The 20,277-nt window shown below is 40.2% G+C and overlaps 1 protein-coding gene across 2 annotated transcripts in view; it reads left to right on the forward strand.

Moving 5' to 3' along the window:
• Positions 1–4,712: 4,712 nt before the first annotated feature.
• Positions 4,713–20,277, forward strand: part of LGR4 (leucine rich repeat containing G protein-coupled receptor 4) — a 44,401-nt gene continuing 28,836 nt past the window's right edge. For both annotated transcript variants that reach the window (XM_085300886.1, XM_085300887.1), the window contains exons 1-2: positions 4,713–4,779; positions 20,003–20,074. In XM_085300886.1, the coding sequence (XP_085157012.1) occupies positions 4,718–4,779; positions 20,003–20,074 (134 nt within the window). In that variant the 5' untranslated portion in view covers positions 4,713–4,717. The remainder of the gene's footprint in view (positions 4,780–20,002; positions 20,075–20,277) is intronic.

Raw genomic sequence — 20,277 nt, forward strand, 5'->3', positions numbered from 1 at the left:
TAAAACCACTGCATCTCTGTTCTACCATTTTCCTTCCTGAAGGTGTAGTTTGTGTATGTACTACACTTCCCAGGGAAAACCCAATTTAGGCGTTGGGCTGGCTTTAATTTTGAGATGAAACTTAAAATTGTTCCAAGTGACAGACAATACTGCGAACTGGTGAAAGAACAAGTAATTTAAGATAAGCTTTTCAGATGTTTAGTCTGAACTTCAGTGTACCAGTAAAATTTCAGACAATGTTTGTTTTTTGTGGGTTTTATACATGCATAGTGATCAGAAGGTTTTAAATGTTGTGTTGTTCTTAAGGGACTTYTGCCTGCATGTAATAACAAGTTCCAAAATGAAAACTTCAGCATATTCCTGCTAAAATATGGCATTATACAACTGCTGGTGTGATCATTTTAGTTTGTGATAGAACTTACTCATCACTCCACTGGACAGAGCTGGAGATGGAGAAAATGTTTCTTGATATTGATTTTGTTTGTTCTTAGAATATAATTTTTGTATTCTTTTTCATTTTAAAAACCTTAACTGAACTCTAGGCTCAGAGGTCTGAGGACTTTTCTTAATAGAGGTGGAGGAATATCTGGGGGAGAGAGTGGTCATGTGGAGGAATATCTGGGGGAGAGAGTGGTCATGTGGAATAGGATACCTTCTCAGCGGTGACTTCTCTGACATCCAGCCCTGTACTAATATTTTGTCTTAATTACATGGGGAGTTTGCTAGATTCTCCATTTTTAAAAAACTTTTTTTTTTGTTATAAATGTGATTTCACTGAACATAAATTTCAGTAGAATTTGTGGGTTTTGAGGATGCTTTTCAATTCTTCATTACTAAGGTGGTCTATTTAGTATTAAAATCCAAATAGTCTTTTCCTCATGTTAAAATTATAGATGCTAACATTTGGAACTAAAGGCAAAACTGTCTTTGCTGATTTCAAACCCCAGARAAAACTGAAACTGTGTGGAATTTGGATATCAGCGATGCTACATATATCCATGATTTCCATTGGCTTTGTTTTAGGAATGTGAAGTTTCTGGAAAAATGGGCATTTATATCTCTAGGAACTTGAAGGCTATTGCTTTCAGATGGATGTGATTTCTCACTTCTCCTAAACAGCTGTCACATTGAGAAATGTGGTTGTGTTCGAAGTCCTTAATGAGGTGATGTGTATTCATTTGTAAAGTGCTTTCTGATGATAGGTACTGTCAGCATGTTTTTATTAGCACCACTTACTATGGTATACGATAATACAGTTTTATATCACCTAGCTAGTCATCTTAGACACTGTGAAAAGAATAAAAGTTGTGGTTTTCTTGCATAGCTTACTGTTTCTTATGATTCATTTAGGGTCTCYGTGCACACACTCTGACTTTTTTTTCTCTCTTTTTGCCTGAGAGTGTGTGTGTTTTTTTTTAAGCATTGTGCTTAAAGAAGTGTGTAGCCCTTTCCTTTCCAGATGACCATCTTGGATGTGTAAAATGTGTATATTTGTGACAATTTGAAAAATGTGTGCGTGTGTGGAGGGGGGAGCAAATGTTGCAGCCTCCTGGGGAGCAGACAGCTGACAATTCATGTGTCTGATACTTTAATTTTCTTTTCTGCCCCAGAAGGCAAATACCCTCCCACAGCAACTGCAACATCTCATGGTACCCAAGCTTGCTACTGTGATACAAAGCACCATTTAAAACATGCAGACTGGAGGATTTGGAGATAAATCATCTCTAATTCAGCCCCTTCTGGAACTTAGTGAAGGAGCTTGTGTTGTGCTGCAATGAATTTGTTTTTGGTCATCTTTCACAATTGGATTTGTTTTATATGCACTGAACCTTATTTTGATCTCCATTGCTCATGATTTACTTTAGTGAACTCTAACCTGCTAAGGAATAGCTCTCTTGGTTTACACTAGGGTATGCAAAGTGAAGACTTGGCTTGCTATTTAATAAACATTTAGTTGAAAGGAATAAGTGCACCTAGATTTAATGTGTAATTTTAATGTCAGTGCCAGCTAGGCCCACTCAGGGGAGCAGCAAATCCAGTCACCAAGTGCTCACTAGTGTCAACATCTATTCACTGACATCAGTTGACATTGTCAGCTGCAGTGGGGGAAAAATTGTTCCCACACCACCCAGTTATTATGCCTTTTTTATATAGTGTGTTTTATGTAGTGTATTCTACTGTGAGTATATTTAGGGAGACTTTTTTTTTTGATGAACTGTGTTAGATGTTATGACCTGGCAACTGGAGGAGTCGTGTGGACGTTCTTTGCCAAAAGTGGTTTAATTTGCTACTGCAACAATTTGATGGTAGGTCGTGGTACAGACATAGCATTCAGTTGGTTGTAGCATGAAAGAAGATGCAAATACCATTTCCTCAGAAATGGCCTTGGTGGTTGTTAGGCCCCTTCATGCTCCTGGTGCTGTTCACAGGCCTGATTCTGAACCTCTGGAAGTAAGGACTAAGTCCAGTCATTGACAGGAGCCATGGAAAATTATCCTGAATATGAAACTTTTTAATTTCTCAGGAGGGTTGGTTTTGCTGCTATAAAATGGCTGTTCAGGGATTTGTGTCATTCCCTTATAGCAGGAAGAGTCTAAATTGACCTTTCCCTGCCTTAGCAGAAGAGGCAATAATTCCAGTTTTAGAGGTGGTTAGCTGATAAATAGTGGTGGTCATGAACAGGCTGAGGACATAAACCTTTTGCAGTAGACTACGGTTGCTGCTTTTTTCTGCATTTGAGCTTTTTAGGTAGCTTAATCAGAAGAAAGGCTAGGTTTTTGTGAAGCCGTGCTCTCAGTTAACCCAGGACTTGTACAACTCAGTTTTTCTGAACAAGGTCCTTGGGAGTGAATATTGGCACTAAACCAAGCCAGTAATGAAAATAATGGCCGCATCCTCTGTGTCCCCGGCCCAGGTCCAGCAGAAACATGGTTTGCAGGGTGGCAGGGGATGAGGGTGGCATGTATGGATACACTACTGAAAGGACAGTTCTGCCTGCACGTGTGCTGCTGGCGCCAGAGACATTTGGATCTAGTTGTATGTGTGCTTGTGTGGACGCTGCTGGCATGCGGCTAGCTTTTTTGAGAATTTCCTCAAAAGGAGATAGTCTGTTCTGAAATGCATGATCTCTTTCATTCCTTCTCCTCGTGTCAACAAAGGGGATGAGCTCAAGAAGTTTGCAGTGATGGGTTCTCTCATTTGGAGTGAATTTCCTGCCCTCTGACTTGGACAGTATGAATTTTACATTTGAGTTAATAGCATAAAGCTATTGCTCAACTGAATTTTTGTGGGTGTGATAGTGGGCTGCAGAGGATCTGATTCTTCAAGAGTAGACAGACAGTAGCACAGGTGAGTGATCGACAGTAGGGGAGAACAGGCTGTGGAGAGTCATGGAAAGAAGTGATGCTTATCAGAAGTTGAATTCTGACTTCTATTAATRCCATGCAATTCAGTGAAGCAGGGATTGGATGTATTATAACACAGAGAAAAGGTGAAGTCTGTGCTATTTGGTGTATGGCTTCTTGCAAGCCTTTGAGATAGAGCAGTGAAATTGAGTATGTAGAGCAGAGGTACATGCAAACAAAATCTGCTGTCTCATATGCAGCTACTAGCCCTTCAGCTCTTCGTGCAAGAACTTCTGTGRCACTTGTTGGATGTTGGTGAGAAGGAAGAGGTGGTTTAGTTTTGCTTGCTTTCCCCCTCAGATATATGGGAAGGTGACACTTAGATGCTGGAGAAGTTTCCTTCATTTGGAAGACAGCAAGCACAAGGGAATTTGAAAGGCTCCACTAACAGCTGTAGCTGAATTGTTCTTAAAGCTACATTAAAAAAAAAAAAAAGGATTTTGGTGTTATGTTAGTAATTGTTAGGCATTTATTAGCTTAATTGTCAAATTGAAGTGTTTTCATGCTGCTTCTGTTCATTTTGAGTAACAAGTTGCTTTAGGATCAGATTATTCATGATGGTTATGTAGATGTGAACTGAAGTGATGGCACTGAGTTTGCCACTTAGGGCTTGTTCTGAAAGACAAACTGAGCCGGTCTGCATACCTAGCATGTACACACTTGCTGCCCACCTGCTTCTGCTCGTGGACAGAACATGAAATCTGCTTAAAACTACTACCTTGGACTGCTGTAGGTTTCGTAGAAGTACAACTGCAGTAGAGCTAGGACGTGTATCTGCTACTCTTGTCAGTTGGTTCAGAAGCCAAGAATCACTTTATTTTATTAAGACCCAACGCATGGATGTGGTTTTTTATTTATTTATTTATTTATAGGGGCTGTGGGATGAAAATGGTGGGTGGTCTGAATCTTTACTATTTTTATATGCAATGKTTTTTAGAGCAGTCTTAATCATATGTATTAAAACTGTATGCATGCGCGAGTTGGTGAAAATCAGCTATTGAGCCTCTTTCCAAAATACATAGCCCTGTAGCTGTACCGTAATTTTTCTTGTTTACAGATAACAGAAAACATTTTTTTTTCCTCAGCTTTTCATTATATCAGCCTTTTTTGTGACCGGATTCTCAAATTACTGCGCTTTGGAAGTTTAGCATGCAAATTTTAAGAAATAGATGTTACTATTTGATACTACAATGCTTTTTTTGTTATTGTACCATCTGATTAGGCTTTCCTTTTCCCTCCTTCTTGTGCTGGAGTGCAAAAATCCTTTCTGTCTATTAACATACCTTTATTTCTTCTCTCTCAGAGATATCAGCATGAATAACATCACAAGGCTTCCAGAGGATGCGTTTAAGAACTTTCCTTACTTGGAAGAGCTGTAAGTATTTCACATAATTAAGGTTTTGCTAGCAGCAGTATCAGACGTGTATAGTTTATGGAAAGTGGGTGGGGTAATAATGTTGAGCTGTGAACAGAAAAAGCAATTATACCTTTTAAAAAGAAGAAAAAAAATCTTGTACATGTTTGGAAACCGGAACAGTGAATGCTACTTACAAGGGACTTTTTATGGTAATTTTTTTAATCATGACTGTGGTGATGACACATACTAATTATAGAGTTATCCAAAGATAACACGAGAGGTGTGTAATTACCATTGTTCCGATGGAGCTACAGTATAGCTGTTGCATAACTTTCATGAAATATGTTGTTTCAGTTACTGAACAGCTTACTTCCATTACCTGTGTAGGCTGCAGATGCAATGTTTGCAAGCACTCTTGAGCTGCATTGGAAACTGAAGGTCTGTTGTACAGGACATCTTGTTCTTCATCTCAGCAGAAATTCCCTGTTGTCCTGCCCTCTTCATAGCTTTAGCTTTAGTTAGGTGCTACTTATATTCAGTTTAGCTCAGTCGGTGAGTGCGTGGTGCTAATAATGCYAGGGTCACGGGTTCAATCCCCATTTGGGCCACTTGTTTGAGGGTTGGACTAGATGATCTATCTCCAGAGGTCCCTTCCAACCTTACCAGTTCTRTGATTCTGTGATATTGCTGAACTTTAGTCATTGAGCTGCACTAGAACTTAGATGCCTTGTATTTTCTAGAGCTGATGTCTTAACTGAGATGCCTTAGCAAAGCTGAAGCACTGTTTAACAATATAGCCCTGAGTTAAATTATGTTTCAGAGATATGTTTTCAGAGTCAATAAAGGAGTTTCAATTACTACTTTAATAAGTACTATTATGTGACAAGTGACTTCTATGTGCCTTAGTTTCTTTATCTATAAAGAGAGGGTACTGGTTCAACCTTTACTAGAGAACACTGAGAAATTCCAGAAAGCAATAGATAAAGCAAGTTGCAATGTTTTTGTCTTATTTCTCTTGCATTTTCATAGTGACAGATTAAGTAGCATTTCTCAAAATAAAGAACACTTAAAATACAAAATAAAGCTGTCCACATTTTTGGCTGTCTAGACTGGAACTATGAATTCTGTCTAAAGATGCATTTATTGAAAGCTCTCTAGGAAAGAACAGTTCATTTCCCAGAAAGAGACAAACCCTTATGAAGCAGGGAAGCGTTGCTCCTACTTTATAGATGAGGAAACTGAAGCAGAGAAGCCATTTGTAGAAGGGAACAGGATATATTAACCCCATGGTAAAACTACACATATAACCCAGAACCTTTTGGCTCCTAGCTAGCTGCTTTAACTAATGTTTACCACGCTTTATTGAGAATAAGTAGAGATGAATCAGTTGCTCCTGAAGAAAGGCTTGTGTTCTTGAAACCTAATCTATTTTTTCCCTTGCTGTCTTCCCTGCCACCACCACTAGCTACACTAGTTAGACTGAGTGTTGTCCTTAAAATTTTGGTCTCTCTTATATCCTGATACTGTGGCAGATACTGTTACTTCACCATCTTAAATGTCTCTATTTTCACCATCTATTAAGTAGTTTTGGTTCAGCTCAGTACCACTGAAGTGCAGATTGATTAATTTATGTCAGGTGAGTTGTGTGTGTAATACCTTACTACATGCTTAACAGATTCTGTTCCCTTCCCTCTCATTTTAGATATTGCTTAAATTTAAATACTAGAATTTCAGATTGCGTATATGTAACAATGACACAGTTTCACAGTTTAAGACAGGCTACTCTATGGCATGAAGAGTCTATTACATTATTTACACTCTATTTATATATATATATATATGTATATAAATATAAAAATAGAGTGTATATTTATAAAAAATTAGGGGGCTGGAGAGGATTGGTTTTGGCTAACACTCCCTRTGTGCTTATGTATTTCTGTATTTTATTTTGTTAGACTACATTTATAGTCCAGATTTTTCTTCCAAATTCTTTAGTAGTTTTCACACCAAAGGTTTAAAAGACAAACAAGTCTTTTTCTTTTTTTCCTCACCCCAATCCTRACTTGACTTGACTGTGGGAGTCTTCATTTTTTTCCTATAAGTAATTAAGCAATAAAGCCTAACTGGTGGGTGTTGCATATTGTGCAACTTCCATAAACCCTGGGGTGTGTCAGGAAGTAAAGAGAAAAGGCAGAGCCTTCAGCCATCATGTGTTGTGCTTATTGCCTAAGACCTGTTTTCTACACGTACCTCATTGTCCCCCTAAATTCCAGCCTTTTAGTTTACAAAAGAAATAGACCARCATTAAGCTCAGAATTGCATCTGAACACCCAGAAGCTTTAAATCATTCCTAGTATGCTTATTTGATATGTRAACGCAACTTCTGAAAAAAATTTAGAATAAATATGCTATTTAGCACATATCTGGCAAATAGATGGTAATKCCTTAGTACAGAAGAAAAAAATAATAATTTTAATTTTATGTGCAAGTTACCTCCTATACGTGGTTGCTGTTTTAAGGTGATGGTTCTGCTTTTGAAGGCAAGATTTTGGAAAGTAACCATGCATGTCAAGGTGGATAATCAATTTTTTGTTTTATACATAACCTCTTCTTACCTTAGAAACACCAGACAGCAGAATTATACTGTAGAGGTCGGAGAATCTCTGCAGGACAAAAAGCAAAACTCTTCCCAATTCAAAAGCTATTACTGATGCAGAAACACAGGAATGGTCAAGAGAGCAGATTAATAAGTAGGCAGTATCTGTGTACACTACTTCTCATAGAAATCTCTCACTTGATAAACATTAACCTGTACATGCAAGTTGTTAATTTTTTTGCAGCAGTCTGTGTAGAATTCAGAGCCTCTTTGCAGAGCTGTTGGACATGTCCACGGGCAGTGAAATGAGAAAGTTCTTCCATATTCATAAAGACCTGACTATGATCTTCCATGCTAAGGTCAACTCCAGATTCCCTTGCTTCAGTTCACATTCTTCCTAAAAAGGTGGTAATTGACTAAAGTAAATATGAACAAAAGCAGTGTAAATGGCCAGCTCCACACATGACATGTTTTTGCTTTGTTCTACAAATTACTTGTTTTCTATCGGAACAGAATTTTTCTGGTCTTTGCTTTTCCTGGCAGTTAATGGAATGAAACAAATGGTTGTGCTTCCTGTTGTACAACCACAATTTTCCTTCTCCACTCAAAGATGATTTTCAAAACTTCTTCCTGAATTATTTTTATAGTTGAACAGATTCAAATTACGACTGCCAGACACTAGCAAAGTTACTTTTCCAGCACAGGAACCTGGATGTGCAATTTCATGCCAAAGGAAAAAAAGACAGAGTTAAAGCTTAAGTGGTGTTGAAATCTGTTAGAAGTAATTTTTCCATCTAGAACTTTTCCCAAGAATTAAATTCCTAAAGCAAATGAAAATCCCACAAAGTAACTAGCAGTACCACACTGYTGTGGAATCTACAAACTTCATCCAGAAGACCAGCTCCAGACACATTACTCCTTATGAGAATTTCTGTTGTGCTTTAGCCTTACGTACATCTATTTGTGAAATGCGCCAGGAGATTACCACTGACAGTTAATTAATATTGCAAAATAGTATTATAGAATTTAATTGAGCATAAATGAGAAGAAAATTAGGTGTATTATATAGGCAACTGCATCAAGCACAGTGCATATGTGGAGAGCATGGATTTATAAATGCAGTGGGACTAGTTTAAAATAGGGGTTATTGTTTCCTTAAACAATGAATTCTTTGGTAGTCCTGACAGACTTCARAGAGATCATTTTTTGAATCCTGAAATGAGTACTAGCACAGAAGAATGAAAGGAGAAGTAGCAGGCCAGATGTGTAAAAGCTGTCTGCTCGTTAAAAGGGGTCTTCAGCATCACTAAAGGAGTGGTTTGGGTCCAGTGCCATTTTTAGCTGTGCTAAGTTATCCGAGACGTCTACATAAGACTGGCAGATCTAATGCAGAGGGGAGACCTATGGCTTTCTGGAAGCCAGGTAGAAGACGTCATCTAAAATGACCTAAATGGTTGCATTTAGGTAACTGGCTCGCATGTGGAGTATCAGATTTGCAGGTATAATCTGAGTTTTTGTACCTTTAAGATGTGCTCAAACCTCAATATTATGAGCAGGTACAAGTAAAGGAATTCTAGCTAATCTGCAGGCAGAATCAGGTTATGTGCTACTTGTGCCCCGGTTCGCCCTCGTGCATGTTGCTGCATAGTGCACTCATCGTATTTCTGTAGGATTCTTGCACTATTTATAAATATTCTCCATCTCTGTGTAACCAATACCCATCTGGAAGTAATTTGCAAGTGATTGAAACAGCAATGGCCAGAGTCAGCGAGGAGCAGACCACCAAGGGTTTTGCCACAGAAGTTAATGAAGTGTATTCTCCAGAAAATGTTAACATAAATATGCTGCAGCCCTAAACTTGATATGGAAACTAAAAATCCTTGTAGAATTTGGCTGTAGTTTTCTAACCACACCTTAAAGTATATATAGAAAGCTAGAAGAGGAAAATATAGTTAGATAATGCAGTGTTTTTAGAAAGCAGAAACCATTTTCCAACGTGAATTTTAACTAGAAGATCCAGGCTATGTTATGTTTTGATACTTCTCTAAACTGTTTTAGTTCCTTCTAATGTTGAAAGCCCTCTGAGGTGGTCTGAAGGGTTTTAACTGTATGACTTCTATTCGCTATATTGGTGAACAATTTGCCAAATTAAGCAAAAGGCTCATCATTAAGCTCATCAGGGCAAGGCAAATTGAAACGATTGTTATTCTCGGACAGTTTTCCGGTCTGACTTCAGAAACTTTSTTCACTTGAAGAAAGCAAATGTCTCCTTGACTTAATGACCTTTTTACCTTGTTCTGATTTCCTCTCTTAACCTTTTAGATCATAGAAGACCATAGATMATAGAATGGTAAGGTTGGAAGAGACCTCTGGAGGTCATCTAGTCCAGCCCTCAGCATAGCCCCGTACGGGGATTGAACCCACGACCTTGGCGTTAGCCGCACCACACTCTGACCAGCTGAGCTAAACCTGCTAAATTGTTGACGCCTTATTTGCCCGGCACTGATGAGTAAAGTTTAAACAAGGTTTTGACACACTGGCTTCTGGTCAGCGTGAGAGCTGGTGGGGGGTATAGCTGAGCAGGCTGTCCTGCTGCTCGGCTTTAGATGGCCGGTGACACGCATGTGGGGCCGTCAGAGCGACGGCGTCGGTCACGTACAAACCACCTGCTCTCAGCCGGCCCTGCGGCAGGGCTCTGCGCTCCTCTGCAGGAGCTGCCGAGGATGCTCACTGCTTGCTGAAGGTTGTGATTTCGAAAAGTATATTGTATTCAGTAATGTTGCAACAAAAGTAACTCCTGAAGGCACCAAGAAACAGCAATGTTTGATTACCCAGCAGATGTGTGCTGCTGCCAGAGTCTSTTCTGGTTCTGTTTTGTGTTCATGTATCATATGAAACAGTCTCTCTTCTGTGGCACTGCACTCAGATTTCTTTTTTGAGGAAAAACTAGTTCCATTAAGATTTTTATTTCAGTGGGTGAAAGTAGGGAAATAGTCTATATTTTCCATGTATCACTGATAAGTGTTTTCTCCTTTGTGAAAGAGAAAAGTAACACCTGCTGCTTAAGAGATGGATGAACAGAGCTAACAAGCAACTGTAGTTTTTCAGGAAAGGACTGAGAATTAGTCAGACTGTTTAATATCCATGCTGTTTACAGCACTGAAAAGTCTTACTCAAACATCTCCTCCCCCACCCAACCCAATTGCTCTGATCATGGCTTTTWATTGACAAAGTATATTTTGAGAACATAAGGATTAATTAAAATACATACTGGCAGTGGAAGATAAGGTGTTTTTGCCATAAGGTTGTAATCAGGAAGTATCTGCGAAGGAAATGACTGGAGTTATTTTTCCTCTTGACTGCAGCTGAAGATGACCACCTGGCTGAAATGTTGCAGCTGCTTGCTCTTGTAGTATCTCTTTCAGTTTGTAATTTAGATGGTCCTCTTCCTTCTAATTTCTGCATTGGCACTGAGTTGTATTATCCTTGGGGGTGAGGGGCCCACTCACCTCCACTTTTATTACTTTGGTTTTTTGAATAAGGCATGTCTTGGAATTATGGCAAGGCCACCAGGGCTCAGCTCTTGTTAATTTGGGATGCAATATCTTTTCTCACCTGTCTGTGAAGCATTTGGTGGAAGGTAGTTTTTGTTCCTAAGTGTTAGATCTTYTAGACGGGACTATTTAAAAGTGTTTTTGAGGTAGTGTGGGAATGTTGATAAGGCTGTGTAATTCCTCTTTCGTTTATAAACGTAAGTAGTCTTAGATTTGGAGTGGGAAGATGGAGAGGAGAGGGCTTACTTCAAGTAGAAAAATAAGGATGAATCTTCATGGGAAAAGTTGTCTTGATAACTTGGGTTAGCTAATGTGGTAACCGAGGCTGTGGTTTAACATTTTTGTGAAGCTAGCTGGTACAATAGCAGATGTTACTGTCCCATATCTGTCTGCTACTCTCATTGCAGAAGCTGTGCAGCAAACTGAAAGCTCTCTGCATTGGCTCTGTTATAAAGGCAGCCAGTTTAGACATATTTTGTTATTTCAGAAATAGCTGGCTGACACTGGGTTGGAAGTCAGTGAGTGCTCTTCACCCTTCTGCCAGCTCTGAATATTTGAACAGCTGGAGGAGGAGGTAGCTTCTTCATTTGCTCCAGCCTGAATTCCAGGAGGTAAAATTCTAATGAAGAAAATGTAAGATGTAGGTTTCACGTGTATTAGCAAGTTAAAAGCCTAAGCTTCGACTTGACCAACTAGCATATATTAGAAATGTTTACCACCTTGTATATGCTGGAGCTTGAGAATGTGTGCTGACATGTTGTAACTTGCACCTTTAAATTCTAGTCAAGACAGACCTTCAGGCAAAGACTCCCAAGTAGAATTAACCACAGTCAGCTAAGATATTTTTAAACATCACCTACTTGGTCTGCACTAGATGCTAAATGATGTTTAAAAACATGTTGGCCAACTTGTGTATAATTAATGTTTTCTTATCTACGTGAGTCCTAAATCAGTTTGATTCTGGGTGAGTTTCAAGCCTGCTGTTTTAAGAATGTTTATGCAGCTTAGAAAATCCTCTCTGTGCTAAATAGTTGTGTATTTTTCCTGGTAGAGGGGAAAAATATTAGTAGGTTGAGTAAATTCCATTATTTTTAGGAGGTGAGGAAGTTCCTTTGTAGTTCCTGTTTCTACATGTTAATTTTGAAACTTGGCATGGTTGTCTGTTAGGATCCCAAGACTTGACTGGTGGTTTTGCTGTAAGTGCATTCTGAAGGAGGGAATTGAAGCTTTCCCCTTATCTGTCATCTTCTAGTTTCAGCGTTCAGCATCATTTTCACAGGCGCACGTGCAGAAGCTGGCTTAGCTAAATGGCCAGGAGGTTGAACTTTGTGGTGTTAAGCTCTAAGACCCATCTTACAAGCCTGAATTTATTGTGCTGCCAGGTTACGGCTGACTTAAAGTAAAAACCAGATAAGAAASTTCTGGAGTCTAAGTGAGCTCAGAGGCTGTCAGGCTCGACCTCTCCAATTACAGATCCCCCCAAACAGTACTRGTACAATTCAGTCCAGCTCCCCTTTTCTGTTTCTGGAACTGGAATATGAGACCAAACAGACATACGTGCATGCATACAAGTAGCCAGTTCCAAACTCAAATCTCTAGAAGAGTCAGACATAGCTCTGAAAACATCTTAGATATTTAGACAGAAAGGAAAAGTAGAAAAGATGCATCCTGAACACTTGGAGATAAATGCGTTGTCTCTGAACTCTGAAAAAGAAGTTGGCCAGCTCTGAGAGCAGTCCGTTGTCATAGTGTCATGGTGTGATGCTGTGTGTTGTGATAAGAAGGTATGGCTTGGAAGTAACTCATTCTTTTAACTCCTTTCTGCCTTCCTAATGGAATAGGTATTTGCTTATTTTGGTGTATTTTTTTGTGAATACTTTGTCAAGTTCTTGCCGGATTGTCACTGTCAGGTTTTGTCCTTCCAGTACAGAAGTAAGCTGTGCTCATGTAAAGTTCCTTATGTGTGCTTCCTGCTTACGTGTAACAAGAAAATTGTAGATGATTCTGATTCAGATGTCGGATTTTCATTTAGAGGAAACYTGTGTGCCCTTATTCTGAAACTTTATCTGAAGAATTGTAATGAAAATCACTGTAGAGRTGTCTACAGATCCTGAGTCTTGTATTGGCCCAGTTTGTATCTGAGGTGGTTAGAAAACTGGTAACAGATTTAATTGCCAAATAGATTCAATCCATTTCCGCATTTAGCAGTGTTACTAGATGCCTGGTCTTTCAACAGACCTTCTGCTTGGAAAGCCAATAAATGCCATGGCAAAAGCAAGGCTGAATGGGCAGACCAAAGCAACTCTGAGGATTTACCATCTCAGCAGTCATTTTTCATCCTCTCACSTCTAATTGTCAAGATATTACATGATTTGGAAACCTTTTAAGCATCCAAATAGCAGTTGCAAAAGCACAGATCTGTAGATAGTTCAAGAGTTGCAAATTAGTTGATCGGGACATAGCTTGGTTACTTTGATCTCTGTTTCTGCTTTGCAGGCTAGCTGAATGAAATGTACTTACAGCTAGGAAGAAATATGCTGATGCTGAAAGAGCTCCAGTGAGTTCAGCAGAGTGGCCACTTGCTGAGCTGCACAGGCGACAGAGAGCCAGTCTCTCTYGCCTGCCCTGCTCTGCATTGGTTCATGGTGGAAGTCAGGTTCAAATCCATGGATCCAGCATGGAAGCTCTCAGTCCTTGGAAAGGGAGCTGTCAACCATAAATCCTCAGAGTACGGAAAGCAGAGTTATCTCAGCGGCCAGCCCACCACAGTGAAGGTCATTTCCATAACACAGCTGAGTGCCCCTGATCTCTTGGCACCCACAGCAAAAAGAAGCTTAGTCATGACTTTGTAGTCACAGCTGTCTCTGCCAGAGGATAGAAAGAAGAAAGAAAACTCTGCAGAAAACACCTCCCCCAACTTCTGCCATAGAGTATTTAAGCTGAGTCATCATGATGAAGAATATGGAATATTAGTCTCAGGTAGTTCCTTCTCCACTAAATGAGATGGAATCTGTAGTAATTGCTATTTTTGTAGTGACAAATTAGAGGGAAGCAGAAGTCCAGAGTGGGAGAACCTCGGTCAATGTATGCAAACTCACATGAGTACTTTGAGATACTTGTCAAGGATAGGCTTAATCGGGCTATAATAAAGAAGAAAGTTATCACTACAAAACACACACATTTAGGCAGATGATGATGCTTTTTGTAAAACTTTCTGCTTTGGCGGCAGCAGAAATCAGAGTTGCTTGCTGCAAGAACTTGTCATTAGCACTGTAGACTAGTTGTTAACGACTTTCAAGAAAACAAAATACTGTTACTTGTTTTCTTAAGATTCGTATCCATGTTAGAAAATTTGTCCTGACTTCTGTTTTTTGCTAGAGAATAYTGATTGGACTACTATAACAACTTGGTTCAACAGCTCATGTTGGATAGCAATCGCTTCACGTTATGTATTTTGATTGAAGTACGTRTGTTGTATTCTGTGGACTCCTATGTCAAGGAAGTCTTGCTCAAATATAGATACTACTTGCAAATTGAATGATAGTGCATATTTTGTATAGACAAGAACGCTTGCTTACTTCAAAAACTGTCATGATTTGTTTTCTTGTTAAAAGGGAAAGATTATAGATTTTTTTTTTGATATTCCACGAAAAGGAATATGGTAGAGCCACTTTTTTTTTTTTCTTGCAATGAGTGCTAGTGATGCTGAAAATTTAACAGTAGAACTTTTGGACAGGCTTTAAAGTTTTGTTTTCTTTTTAATTAGTCCGTTTAGTCTCCTTACTCGGAAGTCACTTTTAATATTAAATCAAGAATGCATTTTGAAAACAAACTGTTACCTTGGAGTTTAGACTAATTTAGAGAAAATAGTAAATGGTGAAGAGGAAAGTCTCAGGATTAGAAGCGCCTGCTCAGCTTGATGGAGTTGGTACAGTTTCAGTACTGGCTGTAGCTGTAGACATCCTTTTCCAGTCCTGGCGTGTCTTGGCTTACAAACTGATGATTTTATAAATAACAATTGAGGTTGTATAACACTGAAATTACTGTAGGAAAGGGAGATAGGCGATCAGATTTATTTTCCATTACCAGAAGCAGAATGTAAGTTCCATTTAGCTATGCTAAACTGGCATCAAAGAATCAGGAGAAACAATCTGTAGGTTATTGATTTTCTTCACAGCAGTGCAGCAGRTTGCAGCTGACAAAAGTCCCAAAAGGGCCATTTGCTAATCACAGATAAGCAAGATGAAGTTTAGTCCAGCAATACGTCTTTCACTTACAGGCACATCTCCTTTTGCAGCTGCCGAAGTTGGGTAGGAGCTGTCTGTGCAGGCTTATGCCCTCTCAAGGCAAAGGGAGAAGCAGTGAGACTGATATTTTGCCTGCAGATATCTGTAGCTCGTGTGTAAAACTTCCAAATTCAATGAATAAATTGTGGCATGTAACTRTGCATCTATATTGTTTATCAATTGCCAAAGTTAAAAGTGTGTATAAAGTTGTTATTTTTTGACTTTTTTTGTGTTTTAAGTAGAAAGCATTGATAAAATGTAAGATTATTTGCGTTTGTGAAGAAAACAATTTCTTTCAAAGCGGCTGATTTTCTGGAATAGGTGGAACCTGAAGCTCTTTTTCTAGCTTGGAGAAAATTTCAGCTCTAATACCCAGCAAGTCTGTAAGGCATATTCACATGTTGCGTTCACATCTGTTGCAGGAGAATCTGAAGTAAAATTCAAGTTTGTGAGAGAAGCACAAGGAACCCTGAAAACCTTGAATGTAGGGATGGGRACAGGCAAGTAAGCATGAGAGAATAATTTGGTGGAAGACAGCAAAAAGTGAAGAAATAGCAAAAGTGCAAGGGAGGAAGTTATAGAATATTTTCCAAAAGGATGGAAATAGATAAAAATTGGACAGTAATAATAAAGATGAACAGGCAGAGAACCAGTAGTGGGTAAATCTGTAAGGAACCATGGAAGGTTCAGCCTTGATTAGATCTTGAGCAGGAGTCTTGGGTCTTACCAGAAAGCAGTTAATGTAGAAATAAAAGTAGTAAATAAGATAATTTCTTATGACACCTAAGGATCTTGTTCCTTACTAGTATCTGAATTTTCAAGGAAGTTAGATTACAGTTGATCATGGAAAGAAGGCAGGGGAGAGAATATTGATTCATATGCATTTATGAAGTAAATTCTTAACATACATAAAAGGGCTAATATATTCTTATCAGAGACTAGATTGACAGCTGGGGTTAGTATCATCACAAGAAAGCTCTCAAGGAAGACAATCACAGCAAAACTGTGTGTCTGTGTGTGAATTTTCACAAGTGCCCAAATATCCCGAGGTCCAGTCAATGTGCCGCAGTTGCCAGAGTCGTGGTTGCRGAACTCTTTATTTCCCGAGAGAGAGAGAACAATCTTTGCTGCTTTCAGAAGAGTTTCAGGGCAAGAAGCTGTGCTTGGCATTTATTCTTGGAACAAGATCTCATGGAAGATAGTCCTCAAATGGATTTTATCCTGATTTTTATAGTAACARTAAGGTGTCCTTTAGACCTGGAGACTGTTTTCTGTGCCACTTAAAATAAATACCAGAGGATATTGGTCTCCTACTGTGTATAATGGGATAGCAGAGGTATATTGCCCTGTATGTGTCTTATTCTGTAATTCTGCTACTTTAGAAATTATTTTGCCAGTTTGRTTGTCTAGATTTGCAGAAAGTATTTCAGTGGGGTAAAGCAAAATTATTTTCAAATRAAAATAAAGTGAACGACATCTTCCAATACTAAGCAGTTATAAGGAGATTGTCAATCTAGGGTAAAGATAACTCATGTGGTTAGACTGTGCCTAGTATTTTGAGAGYTGTACGCCTTGGACCGCAGAAGCTGTGTTTTGCGTGGCAGTTCATGCTTGCACATACGTGTTCTCATACGGCCTTCTTGCTGCTGTCCCCCTTTGCTTTTCCCCCGCTGGGGCTCGCTGCGTGAGCTGCGCCGTCGGCGACGCTGCGCGGCGCCCTGGGCGGCTGGGCTGGTGGAGGTTGAAACGCTCGGCGGGCACGCCGGGTGCGAGAGCCGGCCTCTGGGCGGGGGAAGAAGGGGAGCTGCTCACCCACCTTAGTCACTGGTGGAAACGTCACTGTTCCTGTCTCTCTCTGCTTCGTTCCTGCTCTTCCCTCAGATTTTAGGAGCGGGTGTTTTCTGCCTACTGCCCTGCAAGAGCCTCCAAGGTGGCTCAGACGCTGTCGTTCACTGTGCTTGCATCCTGGCCAAAGCTGTGACTTCCCCCCTCCCCTCCTCACCTTGGATTTTCTTTTGGGATTTTTCCCCCGTTTACCATATGTGTGAGAGATGCTTTTCTTCTTTTTAACATTCTGCCTGAAAAATCTGGATGCGTTTATCTGCTGTTGAGACAGCGAAAGAAGATACAGCGTGGAAAGCCCGACCGGGAGGTTTCGGTGGCGTCTCCACGCGTTCTGCCCGCCGTCAGCGGTGCGTGCTCTCCGCTCCGGCGTTTCTGCCCGCTCTCCGGCTGAAGCGACCCCGATGACGCCGAGGGCGCGCTGCGGCCGGGGAGCCTCGGGCCGGGGCTGGGCCCGGCGCGCCGCCGGCGGCTGCGGCGGAGGCCTCCGAAGGAGCGGCCGCCCGCGCTCCCCGCGCACCGCCTCGCGCGCTCGGCCGGTCGTGTCCCGTGGACGGCTGCCGGGCTGAGGAGGAACGGAAGTGTGGTGGGTCGCAGTTCTGTTGGTTGGTTGCAGCAGCCTGAGTGAACAGGAGCCTCCTTCGGGCAGGCAGAGCGTTGCCGCTTGGCGCCCCACGAGCCTCGCTGCGGCCTTGCTGCGCGATGTGTCCAGCTCTCCGCGAGTAGTTTTCGTGCCGCTCGGGGCGATGCCGGGGGGGGTTCGGCTGGTCTGGCTTACGGTTTTAAAGCAAATCGTAATGCCGAGCCTCTTCTGGGGAGGGGGAGCAGGATGCGTGACACGTCCCGCAGCACCCCCTTGGCTGGGGACCTGAGCGGAGCCGCGACCAGCGCCGCTGCAGGGGCGTTTATCGGGCCTGCGGCTCGTCAGAGTACGTGGCTGACGACCAGCGTCCACTGCTGTTTGGCTGTCAGAGTAACCGAGYGCTGTAGCTTCAGTTAAACTGCTCTTGAGTTAAGGGTTTCTGTTTGAGTGTTCTGAGCCCCTTTTCTTTTCTTTTAATAAACATATGTTTTGCAGATCTTTAGCAAAACATTGGCACGTTTCATGAGTATTTCTCTTACAATGAACTTTTAAGGAAATTATTAAAAAAAAAAAAAAAGCCATAAAATGCTGCAATCCCTTCCCCCCTCCTAATGAAGGTAATATAGTTGATTTAGACATCTACTGACAAAATGAATTTGGGGGAGGTGTTAGTTGCCATTTGGAATTATTCATTCCTGTTAAAAATTTGAAGTATTTGAAAAATAGTGTTAGAGCTCCAAAATCCTGGGGTCAATTGCAGGCAGAGTATTTTAAGAGTAAGTGTATGTTGGTTCTCTTTATTTTCCCTCTGGTCTCAGTGTTCTTGGGTCATACACAAGCCACACAGATGAGCTTTCTCAGCAGCCAGGAGAACAAGATGCCTGTATTAAAAATAGAAGAAGCTGAAATTTAAGCATGCTTATGATGAAGTCAGAGCCACAACTTACAGCTATTGTCATGTTTATTATATTATGTCACTCTGTTACAAGCAGATTTATATAGTAAACAAAAGCTTTGGGTAGTATCTTTCATGTAGTTAGAAAGAGAGACGAAGGTAAAAATGTAGTCACATTGCTACTTTTTGGCAAGCTGATACTCTGAGATGATGCTAGTTTATTTTATTCCTTTTCCTTTTAGAAATAGTATTTTCTCTTTAGTGTTGCTATTTCACTTCGCAGCTTTCTAACAGCGGTGGTATGTTTTGATATTCTGTACTCTTTTTAATTGCAATTACTGGGTTTTAGTTATTAACACATTACCTTGTGCATAATATTTCCACTGGATGATTTTGTTATACAACCTTCTCCAGCACTGTCTGTCTTTAGCCTGATTATGAAACAAAAATCAGGGAGCAGATACTTTGGCTGAAATGATGGCATCTCTTGGCAGAGATGAATTTACAAGGTGTTCTACATTTTTGTCTTTTACCCTTAATAAACTACCTAGTGTCACAAGTATTTGCAGCTCAGCAAGGTTGGACCACACAGTRTCTGCTGATCAGGACATACCTAAAATGCTTGAAGAAAACAAAAAGGAGAGGGGGAAGGGAGAAAGGGGAGCATAAGCTATTCCAAAGCAGCTCTTTTGGCTTGTGATTCTACTTTACTGCTTTGTCTTCTACAGCATCTTCTTGTCTATTATTTTTAATATCATGATTGTTTTCACAGTTTAGTTTGTGTTCATGTCTAGCACTGCAAATTTGAAATCAGCCCTATTTTGAGAGAGAGTGAGTACTGTTTAGGATCCTGTTCCCTGCTTCCTCTTCCCCCCCCCCGAAACAGTTTTCTTCCCTAAAAAAATTGTCCAAATAGCTGACCAAAAGATGACAGATTATCAAGATTAAGTTTTGGTACTGTCAGCAGCGGTTATGTCAATCGTCAGCACCGTGAATTTACAGTCTACTTGTGAACATCATCTTCAGATTTAAAATGTTTAATGCAGACTTTCCTCTGCCTCTCTTTAGCATCTAGCTATTTCTACTTAACTGCATAGTTTCTTCAGAAACAACTCTATAAATTAAAAACACATGGATAGAAGTGCACGTTTCACCAAAACAATGCTGACAGCCTGAGGATCGTGTTAATGGTGGTAAACTCACTTTTCAAACCTAGTACAGCCGGAAGAATTTTTATCATTGTGTGGTGCCTTTATTCTAATAGGTTTGTAAAAGCATATCCATGAGACTAGATAATGCTTTCTGATTGTTAAAAATGTGTAATGATTGAAGCAGCTGATGAAAACTGTGATGATCATGAATATGGTATACTCTGGAAGACTCATAACTGCTTGCAAGATCTGTTGCATTGGTGATTTCCCTTGTTAGATGATTGTATAAGTACTGTATTTGACTATTGAAATTATTATTACAATTTTTTTCCAGGCGACTGGCTGGCAATGACCTTTCTTTTATCCATCCAAAGGCCTTGTCTGGCTTGAAAGAACTCAAAGTTCTGTAAGTAATCCAGTTTTCAAGCTTCATAGTTAGCTGTATGCTTTCTTATTGCACAGTCAGCCTGTTTACTGGTAGAAACTTTTCTTTCTTCCTCTGCTTAGACAACATTGTAACATCTTCCTACCTCAAACTTAAAAAAATCTCCTATACTTTTTATAAAGCCTGCTGTATGTGGTGATGTTGAACAGCTATGGACTTGACTG

Source organism: Rhea americana, unplaced genomic scaffold (assembly GCF_003343005.1).
Source record: "Rhea americana isolate MKP2758 unplaced genomic scaffold, rheAme1 scaffold_17, whole genome shotgun sequence".
NCBI classification, from domain to species: Eukaryota; Metazoa; Chordata; class Aves; order Rheiformes; family Rheidae; genus Rhea; species Rhea americana.